Source organism: Gopherus flavomarginatus, chromosome 2 (assembly GCF_025201925.1).
Source record: "Gopherus flavomarginatus isolate rGopFla2 chromosome 2, rGopFla2.mat.asm, whole genome shotgun sequence".
Lineage (NCBI taxonomy): Eukaryota > Metazoa > Chordata > Testudines > Testudinidae > Gopherus > Gopherus flavomarginatus.
This window is the reverse complement of record NC_066618.1, coordinates 299,745,769-299,770,481: the sequence shown is the minus strand read 5'-3', so window position 1 is coordinate 299,770,481 and position 24,713 is coordinate 299,745,769. Positions and strand designations below refer to the sequence as shown.

Here is a 24,713-nt window from a genome sequence, read left to right as displayed (position 1 = left end):
GGCCAGAGAGAAGGTCACGCTCTGAAACTGCCATCAGCCAGATGGTAAGGGGGCGGGCCAATCAGATCGAGAAGGAGCACGGCATGCTGGAACCTGTAGTCCTCACAGGCTATTAAAGGAGAAGGGGCAGCCCAGGCAAGCGTTGGCCATCCTGGCAGTCAGGGCTCGTTAGGGTGACCAGATCACAACACTAAAATATCCAGACACATTGGGATGCCATCAGCCCCGCCCACAGTCCACCCCCGCTCCTCCCAGGCTCCACCCCCACTCTGCCTCAGGCCCCGCCCCTGCTCAGCCCCTCCCACCCCCCCACCCCTGCCCGCCACTCGCTTGCTGCGTCCCTCCTCAGTCCCCCACCCACCACTCACCCCTATGGTGCTGACATCCCCTCTGCTGGATGGGTGCTCAACCCTGTCTGCCTATTCCTGCCCCCATTCCACCCACTTCCCCCAAGTCCCCACTCCTGCCCTACCTCTTCTCCACCTTCTCCTCTGAGCACGGCGCGACCCCGCTCCTCCCCCCGCCCTCCCGGAAAGCGCTAAGCGCCGCCAAACAGCTGTTAGGAGGCAGGAAGTGCTGGGAGCAGGGGGAGGAGCGGGGACGTGGCACACTGGGGGGAGGCGGCGGCGGCAAGGAGCGGGGAGCTTGGCTGCAATTTTTCCCTGTGGGTGCTCCAGCCCCAGAGTACCCATGGAGTCGGCGCCTCCCTCCCACTCGCCTTCTTACCTGAATATCGGGACAAATGGCGTCCTGATCCTACACTGATCGGGACACGGGGACAAAGGGTTAAATATCGGGACATCTGGTCACTCTAGGGCTCATTCCTCACCCTGTTGAGGTCCTGTTGTTTGCGGTGAAGCTCCAGGCACTTGCAGCGAGGGAAAACCTTCTGCACTAGCTTCTTAATGGTGAAAAAATCCACAGTGTCGGCGTAGATGTGTCGCCTGAGCTCGTGCAGATCCCCGCCCTGGGGAGGACAAGGAGCTGGGGAGTGTGGGGTGAACAGTGACACACACACACACAAAGGCAAGAGAGCAGCCCCTGTCACACACACTGAGCCTGGAGCTTCCCAGCTGCTGGCGGGGAAAACGGGGCTGAGAACTGCCATCTGCGTGGGTCTCGCTGAGACGGAGGCTGGGCAGCGAGGAACAAGGCAGTGGGAGGACATTTCCCTATCAGTCTGGATCTGTGGCAAGTTTCCACCTCACTCTGTTCTCAGTGCTGGTCCAAGCCTGTAACTGGTTCCATCAGCACAGGGCCGTAGGGCTGGTTGTGCCTAAAGACAGGCTTGGGCACCCTACAATAAGCCCTAGAGAGCCCCTGCTATCAGATTCATTGAGGGCCATGAGAGCCATTCACCTCCCTATAATGGCTGCAGCAGCCAGCTGCTCAGCAAACTAAGCAGGTGCGTTCAGTTGGGCTGGGATTTTGACCGTCTGCAGCAGAAGTGGCTGGTGGGATACCCTGGCTCTTGGATTAGCCCCCACCCCTCCGGCAGCAATAACCTCCGGATCCAAGAAGAGATGGCAATGCGCTGGCTTCCCGTCCCGCCCCGCCCGGCCGATCTCCTGCACGTAGCTCTCAAAGTTCTTGGGCATGTTGTAGTGCACGATCCCACGCACGTCGGACTTGTCTAGCCCCATGCCAAAGGCCACCGTGGCCACCACGATGCGCAGCTGGCCGCACATGAAGTTGTTCTGGACCCGGCGGCGCTCGATGGCGGACATGCCGCTGTGGTAGGAATCGGCGATCCACTTCAGAGGGCACCGGATGCTCTTCTTAGCTACGCCACAGACATGGAGAGAGAAGAGAGACCACCACTGAATGATCATCATTAGTATGGACAGAGGGCTTCCCGTTGTCAGAGCACCCTGCGAGCACTCGCTAATTCCTCAGAGGTGGAAACGAGCAACAGACAACGCGTTTAACAGGGGTGGGTGGGTGTGTTTTTCCTAGTCACCCCTACGCTGGGTGGCAGTGACATCATCTGCCCGGATCTGCAGATGACCAATCCCCATTCGTTCTCCCAGCAGGCTTTCTATGACGGAGCTTTAAGCTTCAATTTTAAGTGATTCAGTCTTCGCTCCTCATTCACGCTCTGTAGCTCTGATGTGGGCATGGCTGAGCCAGAGCTCCCAGTTGCAGGAGTGGGATTGGTTCAAGCTGCAGCCAAGGAACAGAGTCAAAAGCCTGGGCAGGCCCAGGGGCCAGCCAGCAGGAGCCCTTGGACAAAGCACCCTTCCTGACATCACTCATCTGGCGTCCCCTGAGGTGGTTTAGCCCTCCCGGCCACCACATGCCACCATGTTTGCTGCGATGATCTGTCACGGGGGAAGAAAAGCCCATGCATCTGATGCTCGCAGAGCTTGGGAAGGCATTTCCCTGCCCCCACGTGCAGCGCTGTACTGCCAGGATGGGTGCATGGTGTGGGGAAGGGGAAGTGAGCTTCACCTTCCACTGACGTGTCAGGTATTTGCACCGTCAGAGGCTCGCTGCTGGACTGAAGGGCCTAGTGGTCTGAGCCAGCATGGAAAGCCTGGTGTGTCTTAGACAGCTCCCTCCAGACGGCAATTCCATCCCTAACACGCTGCATCCCAGCAGCCTCCTCTGCTCCAGCGTACGTCTGTTCATAGATGCCCAAGGCCGGTGCACAGTCTAATCTCAGGGGAGGTGCTGGCTCATGGTTCCCTCTCCGCAGCTGCAGGGAAGCCCAGCGACGACCCTTTCTTACCCTTGGCTTTCTTCCTCTTCCCAGCACTATCGTCCTGGTGCTGCTCCTCAGCAGCCATGGACTCCCTGAGCGTTACGCCCTGGAGGCGTGTGCGGATCAGCGCCGCAATGCGGGCCGTCTCCTCCCGCCGTGTGCAGTAAACAATGACCGAGTCCAGGCCCCCAAACCTCTCCCCCTGCAGCAACGAGACCAGGGCCTGGAACCAGACAAGGAGAGAATGGGTCTCCGCTCTACAGATGCTTCACTCCCTAGGAGCTTCTCACAGCAGTTTGCTCCTCTCACAGGGCTGGAGAAGTCCACACTTGAGCTTATGAGCCCCCCGGAAGGCAGGGACACTGACCCCTTTCCCATGGACAACTCCCCAACCCACTCCTGGTGAATTCCACTCCCTGTGCAGCATAGAATGAATCCGTGAGGATCCCAGAGAAAGCCTGGCACCCCAACGGATCCCAGAGTGAGGCTATGACACATAAGGATCATTTCATGCACCCTCAGAGAGCAGCCACCTGTGGAGGAGACACGCACAGCCGCCATCTAGCAGCTCCAAAGAACATTACGCAACCACTGAAGTCAGGAAGGGATGAATCCTAGACTGAAATCACAGGGGGAATTGAAGTTGATCCCCAGAGCTGGGATTTAGAGAGATGACCTAGTGCTTCAAGGACCATGCAAGTCTCTTCCAAGTTCCCAGACAGCCCTGCTCCCTCTCCCTACCTGATCCTTGTCCCTGTCTGTTGAGACCGAAAGGTGCAGGTTTGGGGGAACAGCAGCAGAGCGCACCGCTATCCCCTCCTCCTCCTGGATGCCCAAGTGATGGGCCACGTCCCGTGCTGTGGCTAGCGTGGCCGTGGCTGTAAGGCCCAGAAGGCAGCGCACCCCTAGGCGATCCCGAAGAACCTGCAGGGAGAAGAGCGGTCACTCCCCAATGCCGGGGCTGGCATTTCCTGGCTGAGAGGCAGTGGTGCGCCACATGTGGGGGACAGCCCCTTCCCGCCAGCTCTCTGGAGAATCCTGATCTCCCTCTCCCATCACAGCACAGCTCAGGGCAGGACATGAGAATGGTGCCTCAAGAGGCAAGTGGAACACAGGGGGTCTGAATGCAGTTACCCAGGAGGGAATTAGCAGCCAGGAGTTTGGTCTGACAGCTCATCTCAGACATGGTGCCTCCAGAGCCCCTTTCCCAGCACCACATCTCATTGCTGCTGCTAACACAGACACAGCAGGCATAGCCTTGGCTGTATCCCCCCATCACCGTAGGCAGACGTCATGGCGCACTGGTGCCAGAGAGCTCTGGCCAGATCCCCCCCGTACCTTACAGAGCCGCAGGTAGCACGGGCGGAAGTTGTGGGACCACTCGGAGACGCAGTGCGCTTCATCGATACAGGCAAACGCCACGGGGGGAAGCTGGTCGGCAGAGGGGAGGCAGCTAGATCCCACCCTGCCTCCGCCCACCAGGGCCTCTGGGGAGAGCAACAGCACATGCACCTTCCCTCCCTTCACCTGCAAACACGCACAGCATCAGGAAGGAGGGTTACCCCATAAGAATTACACAGACCCAGCCCCCACCTCTGGAAACACACCCGGGGGGCAGGGGCAGGCATGGGATTGGCTAAAGCTCAGCTCCTTCAACTCAGCCCTCCTGGGGAGCTAGAGGGTCCTTCCCATCCACCGGCTGCTCGGTGAGAGAGGAGCTGGGAGCTCTTGGCTCAGATGCCTGCACCTCAAAAGCCACCAATACAATTAGTACCAACTGGTCACCATAATGGCCTCTTCAGGTTCTCCTGGCCCTCCACTCCCCATACCTCTGACGTGGGTTGGGGGGAGGCATGCAGGGTACCTGTTCTCCACAGCTGCCCATCCAGCTCCCCTTACCAGGGAGAAACGCACACCCGATCAGCACTCATCAGAACAGCCCCAGGGCTGGCTGCACACGCTTGTTACTCCGGAACATGGTTGGGGGTGTATTTAAATCGAAATCGCTCCATCTGTGGCCAAGCAACGCCCTCGGGCGAGCCCAGCCCTGACGGCAGTGGATATTTCCCACCAGTTCCCATTAGCCAGTCCATGAGGGGTCTCTGCCCCATCAGTCAGACCGGACCCACACCCAGCATCTCAGAGCAGCACTCCTTAGGAACAGACAGCCACACACATAGCAGGCCTGTGCTCCAAGCCAAGCGACAATGGCCGGTGCTCCTTATACTGTTCAGAGGAGAGCAGGCAGCCAGTCCAGGATCGGAGAGCAGACTCAGATTCACAGCTCCTATGAGAAGGGCCCTGTCCCCCCAGGCAACTCACCCTTTCTACAGCAGCCTCTCGCTGGCTCTTCGACATGTTGGAGTGAATGCAGACCGCCTTCAGGTCGGGGGGAAGCCCCGAAACCTGGGAACGAAGCGCATTACACACACACATCAATGGACAGGGCTCCTCCAGGGACAGAGCTCCTCTGCCACTCAGTCTGGGGGCCTGTCTACAGACTCAAAATCCAGCAGCCAGGGGCTCCATTGCAATCCTTAGGTCAGAGACTTCCAAGATGTCCTGCCTGGCACATCAGAAAGGACACAGCTCTGAGCAGAGCGGAGAATTCTCAGCAACCCCTGGACACAGGACAGATCTGGAGATGGGAAATCTTTATCCCCAAACATGCCATCCCCCGGGGGTGAAGGGTCCCAAGGGCAGTTGCTAGAGAGTAAAAGTGGGATGAAGAACAGAATCAGGCCCAATCCTGCTTCTACTGAAGTCAGTGACTAGGCTCCTCAGCTTCAAAGGGATCGGGCCCCGACTGCCTCCCCTGAAGGGATGGGGGGGGGGGGGGCTGAGGGAGAAGGGCCAGGAAAGGAGCCCCGGTGCAACCAGGCTGCGATCAAAGCCACCTCCCATTTACCTGGTCATCCATCAGCGACACGAGCGGGGAGATCACCAGGGTGATGCACTTGGACCGCTTTGCATACAAGTACGCAGGGAGCTGGTAGCACAGAGACTTCCCCATCCCCGTCGACAGGACGACCAGCGTGGACAGACCTGGCTCAGAAACGGCAGCAGCAGAGTCAGGGCCACCACCTCTGGAATCCACCGGAGGAGTCAGCGTGGGAAGGGGGCAGAGAGATGTGCGGGGCACTGGTGTCTTTTCCCCCAGCCCTGGCCTCATTTCAGCATGGGCGGTCTGGGGGAAAGTGTTCTCGGGCTAAACCCGCATTAGGCAAATGTCACTGGCCCCAGCCCTCGAGGGCCATGAATGACCATTCCTGAGTGGGTGGGACAGGCAGGAGGGATCTACTCCAGGGTAAGATAGTCAGGTTACCTGAGAGAATCCTCATGACAGCCACCTCCTGGCCCTGGCGGAAAGCGCTGTATCCCAGCTCAGCCAGAGCTTGAAACACCTCCTCTGGGGTCTCTGCACAGCACAGAGACACACATGCAGTCAGGAACCCACAGTGGAGTGCAAGGCCCTGCCAGTTGCGAAGCCCAAGAGAGGACTAGGCCAATGGTGCACACAGGTAAGGAGCTGCTAGCAGATAGAGTGGGGGATGGTGTCAAGTCTCCTGGGTTCTAGCTGAGCTCTGGGAAGACAGGTAGGCTAGTGGTTACAGGAAGGAGAAATGGGAGTCAGGACTCCTGGGTTCTATTTCTAGCTCTGGGAAGGATGTCTGGTCTCTTGCTTAAAATGGGATGATGAGTCCGATTTTATTCCTGACCAAAGCTGTTCTCCCGAAGGGGAGCAGGGGTGTGGCGAACTGGGAATGTCTTAATGTTTTCTCTGAATACTGTGTTGGTGCCTCAGTGTGCCCTATGCAGTTAAGTATCTAGGTGGTGGAATAAGGGTGTGTGATTGCTGCAGAGCAAAGGGGCCAGTGCACCTAAATGCCGGACACACTGTCTCCTAGCAACTGATGGCCTGGGCCCCCCTCTGCAAAGGTGCCAACTGAAGGTGTTGGAGACAAAGATCAGGTGACCTCCTGGCCCAGGAAAGGAACTGAGTAGAGGAGGAGGGGCTGGAGGAGGTTGTCAGTCTGGAGCTGGCTGGGGACGAGGAGTGAAGTGCAGACATGGGGGTCTGGCTCACTGCCCCCCACAATGGACCCGGCTGAGGCGTCTAGTTCACGGTTCCTACAAGCTCTGTTTTAGACCATGTTCCTGTCATCGAATAAATCTGTTTTACTGGCTGGCTGAGTCACATCTAACTGCAAAGTGGGGGTGCGGGACTCTGTGGCTTCCCCTGGACCCCCCTGGGGCAGGCTCACTGTGGGAAGTGCACGGAGGGGCAGAGGATGCTGAATGCTCCAAGGAGAGACCCAGGAGGTGAAGACATGTGAGCTTCTTGCCCTGAAAAAGTCTGCTCCAAGGGAGAGGAGGCTCCGCAAAGTCCTGACTGGCTTGGTGGGGAGCAGTTCCAGAGCATCGTCCGAGGACTCCATGACAAGGGGCATGAGCAGAATGCGAAGGCCCCTCATTGTCATGTGCACCGCATTCCCCTCCAACGCGGCAGTGCCCTTCTGAGAGACCTGCAGCACCGGGGCCCTGGGAGAGCACCCTGCTCAGTGCAGAATGCAGATTCCACACCACTGGGCTCGTACCTGTGGCAAAGCCATGCAGGTTTGTCTGCTCAGCTGCAGGAGAGAGGCCCAGTGCTTCCAACACGAGTCCAGCACATACTCACTATAAGCCCGTTCCGCAGCACAGCTGCCTTTCACGACTCTTACCTCTCACCTTCCCATCCTGCCCCAGCCCGTAGAGAGGCTCCATTGGTGGGGGCGGAGTGGGTGGCTCATACACAGGCCTCTGCATGTGCAGGTCGAACTCCTCCTCACCAGCCCTCTCGGGCCCCGCTTGGCTGCTTCTGCTCTCAGCTGAGGATGAAAAGAAACAGGCACAAGCCAATGAAACCCAGGCCAGGTTTATACAGCACTTGGCTGAGAGGAAATCCAAGGTGCTGGCGATCCACAAGTGGCAGTTTCCCCTCGGTCAGTACAGACGAAGTGCCAGACGAGGTTGCTGTATGCTGCCAGAGCCACGTGCACCCACCCTAGCTACAGCCCAGAGGTTCTGACCCCTTCTGGTCATTAATGACTCCATGAGCTGGGATATTAACCCCAGCATCCTGGTCAAATACAAGCCATGGGAATTATTTTCTACCTCTCTCAATTCCGTCTGTGGTTTTAACTAGATGCAGGATTCTCCTTCACTTCCTGTCCTAGCCAGCTGGGTGGTGTGGCTGTGTGCTGGTACACAGCTGTTATCTTCCACCCTGGAGGCAGATGCAAGGATTTCCCCGTGCGTCTCTCCGACACGCAGCGTTTGCAGGGCACTTTATGCAGTGTCTTTGATCCAGAGATCCTAAACATTTGTCATCACCACCCTCCTGGTCAGGCCTCAGCCCAGGGCAAGAATAGACAGAGCAGCTGCTTCTGGTGAGCAACCTCCTCCTGGCCACAGATGAGCCACGTCCATCCCCGCTCACCATGCTAGGCCCTGCTGCTGCGTTTGATGCCACTGATCACCAGATACACCTGTCTGGCCTCCAAAAGGCTGCAGGGGTGACTAGAAACCCCCAACTTGGCTAAGGCCCCTCCTCTCCAACCAACCCCAGAGGGTCGTTATGGGTCTCCACTCCAAAGCCCTCACCCCTGGAGTCCCACAAGGGTCATCCTCACACCCATGTTATTCAGCACCTGTAGGGAGCCAGGGAGACAGCCAGGGCTAAGGGCCAGCAGGACACAAACAACACCCAGCTCTGCTGACCCTGCACCCAACCAAGACTGAAGGGACTTGTAGGAAGCAGAACAGAGCTGCTGAGATTTTCCTCCATGGCCTCCCTCCCTGTTGAGGGGATTTGCCTTCAGACTGAGTCAGCCTTGGGGTCATTTAGGTCTCCTCCACGCTGTTGAATACTCAAAAATGATTAGGGGGCTGGAGCACATGACTGATGAGGAGAGGCTGAGGGAACTGGGCTTGTTTAGTCTGCAGAAGAGAAGAGTGAGGGGGGATTTGATAGCTGCTTTCAACTACCTGAAAGGGGGTTCCAAAGAGGATAGATCTAGATTGTTCTCAGTGGTATCAGATGACAGAACAAGGAGCAATGGTCTCAAGTTGCAGTGGGGGAGGTTTAGGTTGGATATTAGGAAACACTATTTCACTAGGAGGGTGGTGAAGCACTGGAATGGGTTACCTAGGGAGCTGGTAGAATCGCCTTCCTTAGAGGTTTTTAAGGCCTGGCTTGACAAAGCCCTGGCTGGGATGATTTAGTTGGTGATTGGCCCTGCTTTGAGCAGGGGGTTGGACTAGCTGACCTCCTGAGGTCCCTTCCAACCCTGATATTCTATGATTCTGTGACAGCCCTGGAGACATCTGCACCCATCTGCAGCCAGACAGAAGTCTGTGCCCCCTTCTCTCAGCCTAGAGCTGGCCATCCAGCTATTCATGGCCTGGCTTGATGATTGCACCTCAAGTCTGAGAATGAAGCCACAAAGCCTGAGAAGGCTCAGATGGGTGCAGAAAGCAACAGTCTCCCTGTGGCTGCACAGGTCACCATGAACACATCTCCCTGGCATTACGCTCTGCACTGGCTCCCCACAGAACCCAAGAGATTGGCCTATGCCATCCAAGAGATGCCTCTCCCTCAGCAACCGTGGCCTCCACCAACAGCTCCACCCACTGGGACAATGGAACTACCAGCCACTGGAGAGTCTCAGGAGCGCAGGAGGCAGAACTTTCCTGTGAGCTGGGCCTAGACTGCAACTGGTGTCCTCAGGAGATACGAGACCAGGGCCTCACCACACGCAGGACTCAGTGAAAGACTGACTGCTTCAGCGTAGCTTTCCCGTAACAGTGTCTTGACATATATACAGCGTAGCCACACGTGCAAACATATACCAGCAGAGACAAAGCAAACCTAGAAAGCAATCAAGCTGCTTCCACTACAGGCTGGGATGGAAAACATGGAAGAGAGGACTTCTTTTCCACTGTGTGGGAGGCCACTAGTGGTGGGAGTTCTAAGCACCTGGATGGACAGAGACAATCCTCTTTAGTGCTCTGTTGTAAAGAACTCTTGACAGCGAGCTCTCTTGCATTCAGAACTAATGAGACCCCCCCCCCCCCCCCCCCCGGTCTGCCAGCCACTCAGATAGCAATAACCCAGTCTGTATTGTGGCTGGGAGTTATGCTTAGACTTAAGCATCAAATTCTAAAGCCATAGGGGCATCATCACATGCTGAAACTCCATCACACAGAGCACATCAGCTCCAGTACAAACACGGCAGCTTTTGTGTAGAGGGAAACGGGGATGCTTTTGTTGTCTGTGTGATGCACTTTTCTAAGAGGGGGGCGGCATGCAGAGAAGGGGACTTTTGTTCTCAGAGCTGCTGCAAGAAAGTTCAAAGGAGACGCACTCAGAGCGCTCTCCTGGAGACTCTGCCGTTACTCTTCCTTGCTTTCTTTCATCTACAAGACAAGTCAGCCTGGACGTTCGTGGAGGGTTTGCTCTTTGGAAGCCAAACAAGAGAGACAGTTGAACAGGGCTATGGTCGTGGGCAGGATGGAGTAATTAACACTTTACAAATCAGATGGGTCTTGGGGGAAGATACAAACAGCATCCCACTCTGGGCAGAAGTGGCTGCAGCTTCCCCAGGCTGCTGACCCTAGCACTAGCTGCAGTACGGAGATAGATCAATGTGCGAAGCTGGCCACACAGTGGGGTGAAGAGAAGGAATGACGTAACAGACCAGGAGTTGGCTTCGAGGGATGTTGTCAGCTGCTGAGGCCCACTGCAGATAGAAGAGGCGCACACGCATCAACCTTCTTCTGCCTCGTCTCTCCCCTTTAGCTCGGACCATTTCGTATTGATTGGTGTATTGCTATGTGCCAGGGGCCACAGGCGCTGATCAGAGCCCTGCTGCGCGAAGAGCTCTACAAACCCGTGTACCGGATTCTGATGAGCTAGCGTTACAATATGTACATGATTCCCGCTCTCCGAGAGCCAAGCCCAGGCAGGACTCCCACTGAGGATTTTGGCTGATGGCTTGCCCTAGGGTCTTCAAAATTTAATTGCACTGAGAAGGGAGCAGATCCAGGCATCCGCTTCCTCGCAAGCACATAGCAGAAGGCCCAGTGTAGGACTCGAAAGAGAGAGAGAAAAACCCTTTGTTTTTGTAGGGCTGCAGCCATGTTTGTTTGCTCCTCCAAAATACTTTGCAGTCTAGTTCAATCAAAAGAGAGAGACCACAAAGGTTACCAGCAGGTGACCATCCAGACAGCTGTTATTTCCACGAAAGGTCACATTTGCACCCATCCAGGACTATGTTCCCTTTAACATGCACCCTTCTAAGCTCCTATCTCAGCTTTCCTTCTACAGCTGCAGCTACAAAACTGGATACAAGTACTTAACCTTCTGGCTAGTCACTGACAGCATTGCTACTTCATGACCAGCCTCTAGGAGCCACTGCAGAGCAAGGCAGACTGCCTCCAGCATTAAGCAAAGCCAGCCCTCCTGACCTGCCCAGGAGGCAAACCAAGGAACAATTAAGTTCCGCGCCGTTAGAGTCTCACCTGAGATCTTGCTGTAAGCCGTGTTAGTCATCCGGGCCACTTCTTCCAGAGTGGGCAATGGCATCTCCTCTTCAATAGCTTCGCTGTTTTCCTCTGGCTGTGGGCCAACAGCTGGACCTAGCTCTGCAAGGCAAAAAGAGTCTCACACCTACTGGGGGGGGGCAGTCATGGGAGGGAGGGAGTGCTGAACGCCAGGACCTCTCTGTCCCAGCATGTACATTTGCCAGCCCTGAGCAGCACTTAGAACCAACTGCGCACCTATTGCAAAGCAATACTCAGTGGCCTGATCGCTACATGCAACACGCTTCACACCAATGCTTTAAAGGAATGAAACTGATACATGTCCTCATGGAGGCTTAGGTCATCGCTGGTCATTGCGTTTGTCACTTGGGAACCGGGCCAAGGTCCAGGTCCCGCTATATTCAATTCTAATGCCTAGACTACAGGACCAAAGCAAGTTTTAAGCTGTTTATGGCTGATCAGGTTGTGGGACATCATAAGAACAGTCACACTGGGTCAGACCAAAGGTCCATCTAGTGCAGTATCCTGTCTTCCGACAGTGGCCAATGCCAGGTGCCCCAGAGGGAATGAACAGAACAGGGAATCATCAAGTGAACCATCTTGTCACCCATTTCCAGCTTCTGGCAAACAGAGGCTAGGGACACCATCCCTGCCCACCCTGGCTAATAGCCATTGAAGGATCTACCCTCCATGAATTTATCTAGTTCTTTTTTGAACCCTGTTACAGTCTTGCCCTTCAAAACATCCTCTGGCAAGGAGTTCCATAGGTTGACTGTGCGTTGTGTGAAAAAATACTTCCTTTCGTTTCTTTTAAATGTGCTGCCTATTAATTTCATTGGGTGGCCCCAAGTTCTTGTGTTATAAGAAGTAGTAAATTACACTTCCTTATTTACTTTCTCCACACCACGCATGATTTTAGAGACTATCATATATCCCCCCTTAGCTGTCTCTTTTCCAAGCTGAAAAGTCCCAATCTTATTAATCTCTCCTCATATGGAAGCCGTTCTATACCCCAATCATTTTTTTTTGCCCTTTTCTGAACCTTTGCCAAGTCCAATAAATCTTTTTTGAGATGGGGCAACCACATCTGCACACTGTATTCAAGATGTGGGTGTACCATGGATCTATACATCTATACAAAATGATATTTTCTGTCTTACTGCCTATTGCTTTCTTAACGATTCCCAACACTGTTTGCTTTTTTGACTGCTGCTGCATATTGAGTGGATGTTTTCAGAGAATTATCGACAGTGACTCCACGATCTCTTGCTTGAGTGATAACAGCTAATTTAGACTCCATCATTTCATATGTATAGTTAGGATTATGTTTCCCAATGTACATTACTTTGCATTTATCAACACTGAATTTCATCTGCCATTTTGTTGCCCAGTCACCCAGTTTTGAGAGATCCTTTTGTAGCTTTTCGCAAATCTGCCTGGGACTTAACTATCTCCAAATTTTGTCACCTCACTATTTACCCTCTTTTCCAGATAATTTATGAATATGTTAAATAGAACTAGGTCTAGTACAGACCCCTGGGGGACACCACTATTTACCTCTCTCCATTCTGAAAACTGACCATTTATTCCTACCCTTTGTTTCCTATATTTTAACCAGTTACTGATCCATGAGAGAACCTTCCCTCTTATTCCATGACTGCTTATTTTGCTTAAGAGCCTTTGGTGAGGGACCTTATCAAAGTCTTTCTGAAAATCTAAGAACACTATATCCACTGGATCCCCCTTGTCCACATCCTTGCTGACCCCCTCAAAGAATTCTAGTAGATTGGTGAGGCACGATTTTCCTTCACAAAAGCCATGTTGACTCTTTCCCAACATATTATGTTCATCTATGTGTCTGACAATTTTGTTCTTTACTATAGTTTCAGCCAGTTTGCCTGGTACTGAAGTCAGGCTTAACCGCCTGTAACTGTCAGGGTCACCTCTGGAGTCCTTTTTAAAAAACTGGCATCACATTAGCTATCCTCCAGTCCTTTGATACAGAAGCTGATTTAAATGATAGGTTACAGACTAGTTAGTAGTCCTGCAATTTCACATTTGAGTTCCTTCAGAACTTGGGTGATTACCATCTGGTTCTGGTGACTTATTACTGTTTAGTTTATCAATTTGTTCCAAAACCTCCTCTAATGACATCTCAATCTGGGACAATTCCTCAGATCTGTCACCTAAAAAGAATGGTTCAGGTTTGGGAATCTTCCTCACATTCTCAACCGTGAAGACCGACGCAAAGAATTCATTTAGTTTCTCCGCAATGGCCTTATCGTCCTTGAGTGCTCCTTTAGCATCTTGATTGTCCAGTGGCCCCACTGGTTGTTTAGCTGGGTTCCTGCTTCTGATGTACTTAAAATGTTTTTGCTATTACTTTTGGAGTCTTTGGCTAGCTGTTCTTCAAATTCTTTTTTGGCCTTCCTAATTATATTTTTACACTTCACTTGTCAGAGTTTATGCTCCTTTCTATTTTCCTCACTAGGATTTAAGTTCCACTTCTTAAAGGATGCCTTTTTGCCTCACTGCTTCTTTTACTTTCTTGTTTAACCACAGTGGCTCTTTTTTGGTTCTCTTATTATGTTTTTTTAATTTGGGGGGATACATTTAAGTTGAGCCTCTATTATGGTGTCTTTAAAAAGTTTCCACAGAGCTTGCAGGGATTTCACTTTTTAATTTCTGTTTAACTAACCTCATTTCTGTATATTTCCCCTTTCTGAAATTAAATGCTACAGTATTGGCCCACTGTGGTGTTTTCCCTGTCACAGGGATGTTAAATTTAATTGTATTATGGTCACTATTACCAAGCAGTCCAGCTATATTGACGTCTTGGACCTGATCCTGTGCTGCACTTAAGACTAAATCAAGAATTGCCTCTCCCCTTGTGGGTTCCAGGACTAGCTGCTCCAAGAAGCAGCCATTTAAGGTGTCAAGAAACTTTATCTCCTGAGGTGACATGTGCCCAGTCAGAATGGGGAGAGTTGAAATCCCCCATTATTATTGAGTTTTTTTATTTTAATAGTCTCTCTAATCTCCCTGAGCATTTCACAGGCACTATCACCATCCTGGTCAGCTGGTCTGTAATATAGCCCTACTGCTATATTCTTATTATTCAAGCATGGAATTACTATCCATAGAGAGATTCTGTGGTACAGTTTGGTTCATTTAAGATTTTTACTTCATTTGATTCTACGCTTTCTTTCACATAACGCCACTCCCCCACCAGCACGACCTGTTCTGTCCTTCCAATAGATTTTGTATCCTAGTATTACTGTGTCCCGTTGATTATCCTCATCCCACCAAGTTCCTGTGATGCCTATTATATCGATATCCTCATTTAACACGAGGCACTCTAGTTCACCTATCTTATTCATCTTCACCTAGTTCATCTTATTATTTAGACTTCTAGCATTGGTATATAAGCACGTTAAAAACTTGTCACTTTTTAGCTGTCTCCCATTACATGATGTAACTGAATGGGACCTTTTACCATTTGACTGTTTCTCCTCAGATCCTCCCTGTATTTTATCATCTTCCATCCTCTCCTCATTAGGACATAGGGAATCTCTATTTACAGAGCCTCCCCTAAGGGATGTCCGAACCACATGCTCCTCTGCACCTGTCGGCTCTCCCCCAGCCCTTAGTTTAAAAACTGCTGTATGACCATTTTAATTTTAAGCACCAGCAGTCTGGTTCCATTCTGGTTTAGGTGGAGCCCATCCTTCCTGTATAGGTTCCCCCTTTCCCAGAAGTTTCCCCAGTGCCTAATAAATATAAACCCCTTCTCCCTACACCATCGTCTCACCCACGCATTGAGACCTCGCTGTTTGCTTGTCTAACTGGCCCTGCATGTGGAACTGGAAGTATCTCGGAGAATGCTTCCATGGAGGTCCTGGACTTCAACCTCTTACCTAGCAGCCTAAATCTGGCCTCCAGGACCTCTCTCCTATCCTTCCCTATGTCACCGGTACCTACATGTATCACGACCACTGTATCCTCCCCAGCACTACACACAAGTTTGTCTAGATGTGTCAAGAGATCCGCAACCTTTGCGCCAGGCAGGCAAGTCACCATGCAGTTCTCCCGGTCCTCGCAAACCCAGCTATCTATGTTTCTAATGATCAAATTGCAAATTACTAATACCTGTCTCTTCCTAATAACTGGAGTTCCTTCCCCCGGAGAGGTATCCTCAGTGTGAGAGGATACTACAACATCATCTGGAAGGAAGATCCCAACTATGGGATTGTTTCCCTCTGCACCAGTTGGATGTTCTCCTTCCCTGAGGCTTTCATCCTCCTCAACAGCACAGAGGCTGTCAGATGGGGGGTGGGACCGTTCTACTGTGTCCCAGAAAGTCTCATCTACGTATCTCTCAGTCTCACTCAGCTCCTCCAGCTCAGCCACCTTGGCCTCCAAGGCCCGTACACAGTCTCTGAGGGCCAAGAGCGCCTTGCCCCGAATGCACACATACATCTAGCTGAATTGGAGGGAAAAGAAAGGCAAAATGGGACCAAGACCATGAAATGATTAATAAGATCCAATATCTAGCGTTCTGCAAGCTGGTGGCCTGGGCAAATGCTTTCAGGGCCAGTCGCTTTTCACAGGAACACAGGAATTGCTAGACTTGATCAGACCTGAGGTATCGAGTCTTTGACCAGCATCAGATGCTTCAGAGGAAGGTATAAGAACCCCGCAGTAGATGTGGGATAATCAGCCCCTACATTAGCTCTCATCCTGGTCTCTAGTAGTTAGAGATTGGCTTAAACTCTGAAGCAGGTTTGATGTCCCTTTCAATACCCCTCTTTTACATGAGCTACTCTAAGTCTGGATTCTCTGGTTATCCATAGGCATACCAGTCCCTTTTTCAAGCTTGCTAGGTTCTTGTCCACAATGACATCCTGTGGCAGCAAGTTCCACAATCTAGTTACATGTTTTCTGTTAACATATTTCCTTTGATCCGTTTCCCACCACCCAATGTCATTGAGTTTCCCCTTGTGCCTGTGCTGCGATACAGGGAGAGCAGCAGCTCTTGATCTCCTTCTCTAGACCATTCATTGGGTTATAGACTTATGTCCATTCTTCTCTTCTGTAAGGCAACAATCTTAATCTTTTCAGTCTCTTCCTATGAGTGGTTTCCCCCAAAGGCCAGGTCCTGAAACCAGCAGGAGGGAAGAGGAGAGATTCCCATTGTTACTCCTCTTGATGCAAAGTTCCCTGTTGCCTCTGGACAGGTGTGTAGGACAGTCTGTCCTACACACCTGGGGGCTCTCTGTATTCATTAGCGCTTGTGTTGTGTTCTCATTCACTGCTGCACATCTAACATTTCTCTCATGCTGCTGCTGTAATTTATCCAGCATTAAAAGGTAATGTGGGTGGAACTTTATAGCCAAACCTGTTCGTGCAATAAAGTAAAATCCAGGAACATGCTCTGCCCTGCATCCAGCTGACCCTTGGCCACACAACAGTCTCCCAAAACCTTACTATCGCCAAGCATGGCTGTTCCGAGCACATCATCCTTGTTTATGCAGCAGTTCCTGACACCAGTGCAGGTATCTATGCGAGCTGTTGCTTTTTCAGGCTGACCCAGCTGGCCATGGGAGGTAGAAAGTCTTACCTCTGCCCTTGCACTCTGAGGCCCAGTGCCCTGTTCCACCGCATCTGAAGCAGGTATCTGAGCTCCTGTCGAAGCATCTGCCACCTCCTCCAAACCATTCGCTTTTCTTCTGCCACTTCTGCTTCCACACCTGTAAAGTGACCAGCGTGCCTAAGACAGGGCGTTGCTTGTAAGCCAAACAAGCCCCACCAGAAACAGCCAGATTAGGGACATAGAAGCCTCCTACATCTCCACACCCAGTCAGTTATCACTCCTGGGAAATGCACCACCTCTGGGGGTGGCAGTCAGCCGGTACGTAACAGTGCACAGCAACACTGCACAACTGTTAGGCCATGAAGCAAAACAAAAGAGAATTCTGAATTAATTTGAAACTGCAGATGATGGGAAGCTAGAAAGGACTTTGGCTGGAAATTGGCCTTTGGTAGCTCACTTAGCAAATGTGCTGGAAAGGAGACTCCTCCTTCTCGCCACTGGGATGAAGACGCCTTAAATTCATCTGCATTTTCCTCGGTTAAGTTAGAGACTGTAAGCTCTCTGGGGCAGGAACTGCCTCTTGCTCTGTGTTTCGTGGAATCGAAGGCCAGCAGGGCCCATTGCAATTATCTAGTCTGACCTCCTGTGTCACACCTGCCCCCAAAATAATTCCTAGAGCAGATCTTTTAGAAAAACATCCAAGGTCGATTTAAAAATGGCCAGTGATGGGGAATCTACCACAATGCTTGATCAATTGTTCCAGTGGTTAATTACCTTCACCATTAAAAACGTACGTCTTATTTCCAGTCTGAGTTATCTAGCTTCAACTTCCAACCTTTCGTTGCTAGACTGAAGAGCCCATTATCACGTGTGTTCCCCACATAGGTATTATAGACTGCAATCAAGTCACAGCTTAACAAAGAGAAGGTTAAGGAAAGTAGACTGAGGGTGTCTACACAGCACAGAAAACCCCGCAGCCGGCCCATGCCAACCGACTCGGGCTTGCAGGGCTTAGGCTGTGGGGCTGTTTCATTGCAGAGAAGATTTCTGGGCTTGGGCTGGAGCTTTAGGACCCTGCAGGGTGAGAAGAGCACCCCTAGAAAGCAGCATCCCCTCTCTACAGTGCCAGTATCTCTAGCCAATAGGTACCCAGGATCTGTAGGGTTTGGAGGGAACACGCCCTGCCTCCTCCATGGCTCCCAGCCCCAAGGCAGCATTCACAGCATTTCCTTGGCCCTCAGTCTCTCTTCGCTGCAGGGCAGGGGGCTCTATTCAAACCCTATGAGTTTGAGAGATCTAAAGAGATCCAAACTCCAGAGGATAGCCAGGCAGGGAACAGCGGATCAAACACAAGAGGTTTATTTTTAAGAGCAATTCAAAATACAACCAACCCTCCCTACACATTTCTGCGACCTTTCCCGTCAAATGGAACACGCCACCTCAGGCTCCAAGGTCGGAAATTAACAAAAGCAGGAGATTTTCTGATTTTGTTAGATTGGAAAGAAAATTCTTACAGAAAGCATCTCCGAGCAGCAGTTGCCATCCTCACCTGTCCTTGAAGCTAATCAGATGTGATACAAGGACAATCATCATCCAAAGAGTTAACCCAGGGAAAGGCTATCAGCTCTTCCACATAAACCGTTTTCAGAAGCAACCGATAACCCAGATATTTTTATACTGCTTGGTCCCTTTGCCTGTGGATCACATGTTCGCAGACGTGCTGTGTAAATATACCAAGCTTTAAAAACAAACTGGCTTTTCTTTCAGCTAAAATCAGAATGTATTTCTTCCCCTCACCTCCCTCACTAGACACACTTTCTCTCTCATGCACACAGCAGTCCACTAAGCATCCCAGCAAATCTTCACTAAAAGGCTAACTGTATATTTTGGTAGCACCTCTCTCTGGAAAGGCCCCTGTGGGGTACTGCAAATTGTGTTAAAATTACAAGCTGTCACTCAAAGTTTGCAAGTGGTTTCCACGTCCTGCTGGCAGGCTAGGGGACTCTGTAGAGAAGCGTGCAATCTACGTCTTGCGCATTCAGTCTGCTGCAGACAGCCAGTCTAGAGTAAGGTGAGGTGAGTTGCGCCTCACTGCCCTAGGGAGCAGCCTGCTTTGTTTTGCTGTTTGTGGATTCATGCGTGTTAGAATTCAGAATTCTAGGAAATTAAAGTATTATGTTGCAATCTTCCAGCAAAAATATTTTGTGTTTTTACCTAAACTTCTCCGTGCATTTGCCATGAACATAACAGCTCCAAAGTATGTTACCCACAGTATCGATTAAATGCACAAACCTATATTTAAATTGCACAGTTAAAATTAAAAACAAGGCAGGAAAAGCAAGTGTTATAGTTGTCACAGTAACGAACACCATCATCACACACCTTGTATAGTGTGTGGCATATGTAACCGAATGCACCCCTGTATTCACACTCTACATGCTACTGTAATAATCTTTGTACAAAATACATCTTGTGAGGCATCATTTGAAAACTAATAACCCACTGGTTAATAATATCACTATGAACTGTATGTAGCAACATTACATATAAAGTTATGAATTCTCCGTGTGATGTTCTTAGCACATATTCAAACCCACATGACCTGACTAGGCAGAAGTTGTTAAACAGTGATGTCCTAAACCAGTGGTCTCCAACCTTTTTATGCCCAAGATCACTTTTTGAATCTAAGGGCAACCCAGAATCTACCCCTCCCCTTCCCCAAAGCCCCATCCCTTCCATCCCCCCTTCTCTCTGTCGCTCACTCTCCCCCACCCTCACTCACTTTCACCAGGCTGGGATAGAGGGTTGGGGTCCCGGAAGGGGTGCGGGCTCTGGGCTGTGGCCAAGGTGTTCGCAGTGTGGGAGGGGGCTCTGGGCTGACCCTGGGGCAGGGGGTTGGAGTGCAGGAGGGGGTGAGGGGAGCAAAGCTCTGGGAGGGAGTTTGGGTGCAAGAGGATGCTCCGGGCTGGCGCACAGTGTTGGGGTGCAGGAGAGGATACAGGGTGCTGACTCGGGTGGGGGGGTCAGGGCTGGGGCAGAGGATTGGTGTGCAGGATGGGGTATGGTATGTCACTGGGCAGCACTAACTTCCGGCGGCTCCCGGTCGGTGGCGGGCACAGCAATGCTAAGACAGGCTCCCTGCCTACCCCAGGCCCACACCGTTCCTAGAAGGGGCCAACAAGCCCCTGCAGGGGAGACGCGGTGGGCATGTGGCTCCACACGCTGACCCTCTTTGCAAGCACTGCCCCCACAGCTCTTCTGGCCAATGGGAGCTGCGGGGACGGTGCTTACAAGCAGGAGCAGTGCCCAGAGGGAGACCCTCTGCCCCCGGGGCCACACTGGCCGCTTCCAGGAGCGGAGTGGGGCCAGGGTAGAAAGTCTGCCTTAGTGGCAGCTACGCTGCACCACCAGAGACTGCGATCGACTGGGAGATTCTCTAGGATCGACCAGATGATCGCGATCAGCCGGTTGGTGACCGTTGTCCTTAACAAAGAAATGTGTGTTGACCTCCATTTACATATAAGTAGTAAACAGGCTCCCTGGGGCAGCAAGGCTGGTAAACCGGTTCCTCAAAGAGGAAGGACAAGTCCAGGCCTCTAGCCAGGTCTCATCAAGGTTAACTGGGCTCCCCAGTCACGTGGCCATTCTTTGGCGATGAAATGGGGCAGGAACAGATTGATCTGCATTTTAGCAAACAACCACATGGAACCTCTTTCACCACGAGACCCCGGTCTCTGTTCTCACAGCTGCAAGGAATGTTATCTAGCGATAGCCCTGAAGAAGATGCATTGCAAAGAGTGACTGGACTACAAAAGTGAGGGGCAAAAACACCCCAGGTCTCTCTCTGCCTTTTACTCAATATGACAAAAGAACCAATCCTTTGACTTTGGGGGAGTTCCTGACCTGAGAGTTTGGCCAGCAATGTTGCTGGGAACCATGGTAAGGATTTTACCTTGAACCAGGTCTAGTTTGTTACATTTTAGCTGCTAGAAAGTGTTTTATCTTTATTTCTTGTGTAACTATGTCTGGCTTTAATGCCTTATACTTGTACTCACTTAAAGTCCCTTTACAGTTAAATGAACTTGTTTTATTTTCTAATAAAATATGAATCCAGCGTTGTGTATAAACTGAATGTTTGCTACTTCAACTGGAGTGACGCAAACGGCTGCATATTGACCCCTTACAGGGTCAATGGATCTGTAGTATCTGAGCTGTCCAGGAGAGGGCTGGACAGTGGAGAACATGTTTTGGGGAAAATTCAGAACTGGGAGTGTGTCCAGGTCACCCTGCCAGTAGTAACCAAGGCTGGTGGAAGCCAGGGTGTGAATGCTGCGTTGCTGATGGGCTGTTGGGGTCAGAGCTGCTGGACCAGGACCGTGGCTATACACACAAACACTCAGGGTGTGACCTGCATGCTGGCAGGCTGTTTGTGAGTGGCTCAGGTTGGGAGCTACAGCACCAAAGCATTGTAAGGCACCCAGGGTTGCAGAGCAGGCGGTGATACAACCCCCCCCCAGAGAATTGTTTTCAGTGCCATCCATTTGCAAAAAATGGTTGACAGGAACTTGCTCAAACAAAAATCATCTTTGGGCAGAGACCAGGAATGCAAAGTTTCACCCTAAAATGTGAACCTTTCAGAACAGCCTGTGAAAACAAGACTATAACTGAAGAGATTGTGTGTCAGTGATAGCGTTCACTACTGAGCAGAGCTACAAGACAGGAATCCTTTCACATGTGCAGCCATCTCTGCAGCTAAATGCGGCAGTGCTTAACCCAGCAACATTACACAATTTAGGACATGAAGGGAAGTCAACTGTATCCAATTCGAGCTGTGTGGAGTGGAGGGGGATTAAAGGAGGCAGAATGTAGCCGCCTATGGTAGAACTTGGCTAGAACACAAGGGTTAATTCCACTGCTCTTGCAAGAAATGCTTTGGGAACTTTGACTTCATGTGATTGGTACCTCTGTTTAACATCTTATCTGAGCAGGCTAGAATTCGCCACAATATTCATCTTCTACAAACAAAAGCTGTGTTGTTGAATTCCCCATTATTTAACGATTCTTTGCTTGGCAGCGAGATTAAGCCGGTGCCATTCGACTGTGGATCATTAGATCAGCAAAGCACTGAAGTGTTGCCATGATGTTAATGGAAGGCTGTTTCTCCTACTGGAATCCAGTACACTGGGCATGTTTCACTGACAGCGATTCTCTAAACTAAACCAAAACTAATTCTACAGCATGCCCCGCGGCCGAAGGCACTAAGAGTCTCACTCGGGGCTCTCACATGGCCTTTGGAAAGGAGGAACTAGACAGATTTTAAAGAAGCCAAAGTCTGGTGAGGTCTCTGTGCTCCATCATTGCCCTTAAGCATGTCAGACGGAATGGCATATTCTACAGCACAGGCCGCAAACACTTCAAAGGGATCCTGTCAACGTCAGGTCAGCAGCACACTCCTGCCTGACAGCCCGTTGCAGGGGGTGGTTGTGAGCAACACTTCAGGCCCTGATCCGACAAGTTACTCCCCATGGACAGACCCCAGCACCTAGTGACATCAGTGGGGCTCTGCCTGGGTGCAGAGTTCTGCCCTCAGAGTAACTGTCAGGATCAGGGCCTAAGATCCCTATAACTTTGAGATCAGAGAGCAAAACTGATTCTCTTCTTCCCCCACCACCCTCCCTTCATTTACAACATACAACTGGCAGCACTTTGTCCAGTAAGTCTCACGGTTCCTCAGCCCCACTGCCCAGTCAGTCACTGTCTCCCAGTTGTGTGGCTCTTTCACATAACGGGGAGAGGAAACATTTAAAAAAAAAAGAGGGGGGGGTGATTTTTGACTGTAAAACCACAGAAACTAGCAAGAGGATTCAGGAGCCAGGGTAGGAAGTGAAACTGCTTTAAACTCACTTGGAAAAGTGACTAGATTTCAAGCTTGTTGAGTCCCTTAATGAAAGGGGCAAAACCTAGCAAGCCAGAGGGTATAAATACCTAGCTCCATCAGAAATACGGTCTGCAGCACAGAATGAAACATTCAGAACTGCTCACAGCCTGTGCTGCGGGAGGATGGGGAAGGAGAGGTTAGCAGCATGGAAAGACACAGACACATGGGAAATGAGGATTGTTGCTCTTTTATAAAGGGGGGGTCCTCCCCTTAATTAGCACTCGCCAAGCAATTGGCCGGCTCACCTGCTTGCGAAGGCGATGTCCTCTCAACGCGTAACCTTTAACGTGAGATTTCTTCTTCAGGTTGAGTCTAACAAAGTTGCCGTCCTTCTTTGGAGGGGCCCTGGAAAAACAAGTCCAGGCGATAGAGTCAGGCAGTGTGTAGGTTGCCCATGAAGATGCACTGGATTGTATTCTTGCTGCAGTGAAAGCTGGACTGCATCAAGGCAGGCAACATGGGGCAATGGTGAGAGATGGGGATAGGTCTAGTTTCATTTTCTCCAGCAGTCTGAAATGCAAGTAATAAAGCTGCACCACTGGTGAAATCTACACCATGCTGCCCTTCCCTGGTACCTGCCATCCAAGGATTTCAAAGTGCTGCAGAAACAATGATTAATCTTCACAACTCCCCATGACATAGATATCATCATCCCCATTTTACAGAGGGGAAACTGAGGCACAGAGAAGCTAATGGCTATATTTTCAAAAGTTGCTTTTCTCATTCTGGGGGCCTTGATCTTGGAGAGGCCACCTTGAGACACTTTGGCTTGGCTAGCAGAGGAGTTAAGCACCCACAATTCTAATCAGAGTCAATGGGTGTTTGTGAAAAACCGGGCGCAAGGGGTCTCATGTGGGGCACCCAAAATTAGTGAAGCCTTCTGAAAGTGTTGGCTTTAGCGTGGCCCAAAGTTACACGCTCCGTCTGTGGGAGAGCCAGGAACGGAACTGATGTGCCCTGACTCCCAAGTCCCATGTTTTCCAGACTAGGCAATCACAAGGGTCCCTTCTGACCTTAAAGTCTACGACTTACATGAGACTACTCAACAGAAGGGCCAGATTCAGCCCCTCTCACACACACTGAAGATGACCTTATTCTGAGAGCAACCCCACTGGTTTGGGTGGGGCTAGGGAAGAATCTGTCCCCAGGCAATATTTTTAAAGCAATGTTTAAAGAACCCAATACGTGCCTAGTAACAGAGGGAGGGAGATATTCTGAAAGTCAGTACAGATCGCTACTCTTCCCCTCAGGGCTTCAGAGCTAGTTTCGAACCCCTGCAGTCATTCTGCAAAAGGAGCCCAGCAGCTCAGCACTTACCTCGATAAATGCTCTGGATACAGATCCTCTCTCTCTGTCAATATTTAATGTGCCACCTGCCTCGAAACGGGATGCAGAGGTGCTTTGACAAGCAGATTGGAAAGTCGTCTAGCTTCCTTGCAGCGTCTCTGCTGCGCTAGCTTCTACTGCCCACAACACCGGGCTGGGGTTTAATAGTTGATTTTACCCTACACCGCTTGCGATTGCCATTTAATGACTTGAAAAAGCACCATCCCATGCTAAGCCTCCTCTGCTCCCAATTTCCATTTGGCAACCCCGCTGCTCAGCTTCCTTCCCTGCCCTGCTTTTGATTTATTTCTCCTGTTACATCAGCATCACCCCGGCTATCAGCAGCTGGAGGGTTTAGTCACTTGCTCAGTGCTGAAAGCCAGACTCCTCTCAGCTACCCCAGCTCAAACTCTGCTCCCCCATAGCAATTCTCAGCTGGTGACCAGAGCCAACTGTCACAGTCAGACCAGTCTCTAGGCTGCTTCAATTTATGCCAGGACCAGCTTGAGAACTAGGGTGCTGTAACTGGTTCCCTGACTGCTTCTCTCATCTGCCAGACCAAGTGC

The 24,713-nt window shown here is 51.2% G+C and overlaps 1 protein-coding gene across 4 annotated transcripts in view; it reads right to left on the bottom strand.

Moving 5' to 3' along the window:
• Positions 1–24,713, bottom strand: part of RECQL4 (RecQ like helicase 4) — a 45,432-nt gene that overhangs the window by 9,021 nt on the left and 11,698 nt on the right. For 3 of the 4 annotated variants that reach the window (XM_050940569.1, XM_050940568.1, XM_050940570.1), the window contains 12 exons: positions 23,067–23,166; positions 16,911–17,040; positions 11,270–11,392; positions 7,429–7,575; positions 6,030–6,122; positions 5,613–5,749; positions 5,027–5,110; positions 4,043–4,231; positions 3,446–3,628; positions 2,732–2,927; positions 1,506–1,783; positions 830–967 (listed from right to left, as the gene is read on the bottom strand). In XM_050940569.1, the coding sequence (XP_050796526.1) occupies positions 830–967; positions 1,506–1,783; positions 2,732–2,927; positions 3,446–3,628; positions 4,043–4,231; positions 5,027–5,110; positions 5,613–5,749; positions 6,030–6,122; positions 7,429–7,575; positions 11,270–11,392; positions 16,911–17,040; positions 23,067–23,166 (1,798 nt within the window). The remainder of the gene's footprint in view (positions 1–829; positions 968–1,505; positions 1,784–2,731; positions 2,928–3,445; positions 3,629–4,042; positions 4,232–5,026; positions 5,111–5,612; positions 5,750–6,029; positions 6,123–7,428; positions 7,576–11,269; positions 11,393–16,910; positions 17,041–23,066; positions 23,167–24,713) is intronic. The other variant, XM_050940571.1, reaches the window with a different exon arrangement.